The sequence below is a fragment of the Oncorhynchus kisutch genome, linkage group LG7 (genome assembly GCF_002021735.2).
Source record: "Oncorhynchus kisutch isolate 150728-3 linkage group LG7, Okis_V2, whole genome shotgun sequence".
NCBI classification, from domain to species: Eukaryota; Metazoa; Chordata; class Actinopteri; order Salmoniformes; family Salmonidae; genus Oncorhynchus; species Oncorhynchus kisutch.
The window spans coordinates 45,705,826-45,708,956 of record NC_034180.2 but is presented as its reverse complement, the minus strand read 5'-3'; the positions used below and the strand labels follow the sequence as shown (position 1 = coordinate 45,708,956).

At 39.2% G+C, this 3,131-nt stretch overlaps 1 protein-coding gene across 1 annotated transcript; it reads left to right on the top strand.

Moving 5' to 3' along the window:
- The first annotated feature begins 1,512 nt into the window (after nucleotides 1-1,512).
- On the top strand, nucleotides 1,513-2,858 carry znf593 (zinc finger protein 593). Its single transcript, XM_020487205.2, has 4 exons — nucleotides 1,513-1,697; nucleotides 1,989-2,206; nucleotides 2,316-2,378; nucleotides 2,547-2,858. Exons 2-4 carry the CDS (start codon nucleotides 2,007-2,009, stop codon nucleotides 2,671-2,673), a joined length of 390 nt encoding a protein of 129 aa, XP_020342794.1. The 5' UTR covers nucleotides 1,513-1,697; nucleotides 1,989-2,006; the 3' UTR covers nucleotides 2,674-2,858.
- Nucleotides 2,859-3,131: the final 273 nt, after the last annotated feature.

Genomic DNA, 3,131 nt, shown 5'->3' with positions numbered 1-3,131 from the left:
CCTCGTTTGGTGATAAGCATTTAGGCTGTGACAACGAAAAGTCAGCAGACAGACCTAGACTACAGTATGTTTTAGCAGGGAATTTTGGTAGGGTAATTTATTATTAACTATTAAAATAATTTGGCCAAACAGATTGTGAACCAAAAGTGTATGTTTTTTTTCTAGAGGGGGACAATAGAAAAATGATTTGGTCAGGGTGTAGGGGCAGATTTATGTCATCTTGTCTTCAGGAGATGTTATTATTTATTTACTGTCACATCTGCTCCTGCATTGCCCTCTACTACACATCCTGTGTCTCCCTGAATTGCCACCACTCCCCTAGTACTCTCTCTCTGTGTGATTGTGTGGGCAGAGACAGGTGTGCTGGATTCAGAGCAGATCCCCACCAGCTGCAACCTGTTCCATAATCACGACCTCTACAAATATTCAGCCCTGCCACATGGCCAGATCGTAATCACCGGTCGGTCGGTACATGCGTACTATTAGACACTGGTTTCCTCGCCACTGCAGTTCGGTCCCTGTCTCCAGTTCCACGTCAAGTCATCCTGCTACTCTGTCCTGGATTCCCCACTCTACTAGTCCCTTAGATTTTTCCAGCGTAATCACATATTTGAAATCTATGGCTGTCTTTTGAAAATTAATTATGAGGCAATGCATTTTTGTTATACCAATAAGCATTGATTATTGAATGCTGCCGAAATGAAATATAATTGTCGAATTGTGCACATGTTAGGCAGAGATGGTAGGTGTACCCACAAATCATAAATGCATCATGTTTATGTATGGGAAAATGAAGGCAAGGATCTTCAACTAGTAGGAATTAACCACATGAATATTGATATTCATTCGATTTTGAGAAATGAATTGTTACAACAATGACAGTTTAAAAAACCCAGCACTTAAGAGGAGGCCAAACCTCCTGTAGAGCAAGTAGAATTTTCTTCCAGCCCTATTTTTAAAGAGTGAGGTGTTACAAAAATACAAAATGTTTGTGTCCTTACCTTGAAAGCGGTCTATGGACAAGGAGAGCGCAATCTATGATTTGGTTACCCACTGCCTCAACCATCAATATTACAATTTTATTTTCAATTTCATCACCCCACAATTGCAAAGTTGTCTAATTTTGAATGGTTTGTTTAATGTTAAAATCATCCTATATACACTTGACCTGTGCTTTTAATTGTTCTATTTTCCACACTGGTCATACGCTTAAACCATGTTAAAGATGTAGAATTTCAGTAACTGTAAGATGTTCCATTCTAGGGGTTGTGCCAGGGGGCAATGAAATTCACATAGCAAATCTCACCCCAAGCTTTCATCAAAAGTTGGCAGCCCTGGATTAGGGCCGAATGCATTTGTCAATTGACCGACTTCCTTATATGATCTGTAACTTTGTGAAATCGTATATTTTTGTTCAGTACATTTCCCGCTCCTCCGTGCATGTGACCTGCTGTACCGCCCGTTTGCACACAGGCCTACTAATAACATTTTGGACTGTGTTCTCTCTAGTGGCGTGTGTAGGTAAGGCATGTTGACCCGGATATGTTTTCGTCAACAAACACGTGTGAAAGAATCTAGCAAGCTAGTTAGCCAAGCAAAAATACGAACAGCACGGTTTTGTGGAAAATATTATCGACAGGGCGAGTTTATTACGGTGTTATGACAACAGAAAGGTCTTGCAATCATTTTTAACTAAGGTACGTTAAACTAGTTTTGAAAAGTGTTATTTCTCGCGTAGATTAAGATTTTGATTAGAAGACGGGTTCTGTCTCAGTACCTGCCGTAGCTAGCTAATTTAGCTACTACTAGATAGCTAGCTAGTTAATGTTTATATCAAGTCAAAAACTTAACATATGGCAATTTTGACAGTCAAGTCAGAAAATATGCCAATGGTGTTGTAAATTGCTTGTAAACATAAAGCAGCATGCGGACAAATTAATCCATGCAATAGCAACTATTTTACAAAACCCATTATATTATTCCAATAGGTATCACCTAGCACCACCATGGGGAAATCCAAACAGATCGGAAACCACAACAGTACCAGGAAGAAGAGTATTGGCAAGACATGGAAGACAAAGAATTATACGAAGCACTTGGACCAAATCCATGCAGACATGAAGCCCTCAGCTGCAGCCAAGTTGCTCAAACAGGAGGTGGACTATGATGTCACTGGTAGTGCCCAGCACTACTGTTTACATTGCGCGTAAGCACTTTTATGCTCTTTCTTGCATCTATCCAAGAGGTTCACAGAAAAAAAGAAAAAGATGGCAACTGGAAAGCCGTAATTTAATGTGCATGTGTTTTGTTTACAGACGATATTTTGTTGACGTGAAAGCCCTGAAGGAGCACTTTAAAACCAAAGTGCACAAGAAACGGTAAGATCCCCACTTTTCTTTTGAAGCAGACAACTGTTCTTTGAATAAATGTGGATACAGTTCGTGTGACACACCTTCCCTCCCCCCAGCACCCTAACTTTGTAGCTGGGCATGTTGATGTTTTGATGACTGAGCAGCTACATTTCTTCACTTTCCAACACTGTTCAGGATTAAGCGGTTGAAGGATGAACCCTACACTCAGGCAGAAGCAGATAGAGCTGCAGGTATGGGTTCTTATATACCTCACAAAACCGTAGAGGTGAAAACACAAGATGTGGAAGAGAAGATGGACTGAATGTGGACTGCCGTTCTTTAAGAACACCTTTCTTTTTGGTGACTTTGAACTATGGACATTGCTTTACATAAATGCATTACCCATATATATTTATATGTACATGCACCTGTAAATATGTAATGTCTGTGGCGCAAAATGTGAACTTGTTGACAGAAACAATAAACTAAAAGGAAATTGAAATTCTATTTGAAATTTTTCTTTTGTGTTATTGACTGTATGTTTTTATGTGTAACTCTGTTGTTTTTGTCGCACTGCTTTGCTTTATCTTGGCCAAGTCACAGTTGTAAATGAGAACTTGTTCTCAACTGGCCTACCTGGATAAATAAAGGTTAAATAAAATACATTTCAAAAATAATAATTTGTCATTCAGCAGGCCTGACACAAACGAGTGAAATATGCGAAATATTTATACAGTCTGTATTCAATTCCTGTGCAACACGTAAAACATTAAATATAGC

Excerpts from the sequence above, each read along its gene's own strand:
- znf593 (XM_020487205.2), top strand. The coding sequence starts at position 2,007 with ATGGGGAAATCCAAACAGATCGGAAACCACAACAGTACCAGGAAGAAG. Across the intron at positions 2,207-2,315 it reads CACTACTGTTTACATTGCGC|ACGATATTTTGTTGACGTGA; the intron begins GTAAGCACTTTT and ends TTTTGTTTACAG. Across the intron at positions 2,379-2,546 it reads ACCAAAGTGCACAAGAAACG|GATTAAGCGGTTGAAGGATG; the intron begins GTAAGATCCCCA and ends AACACTGTTCAG.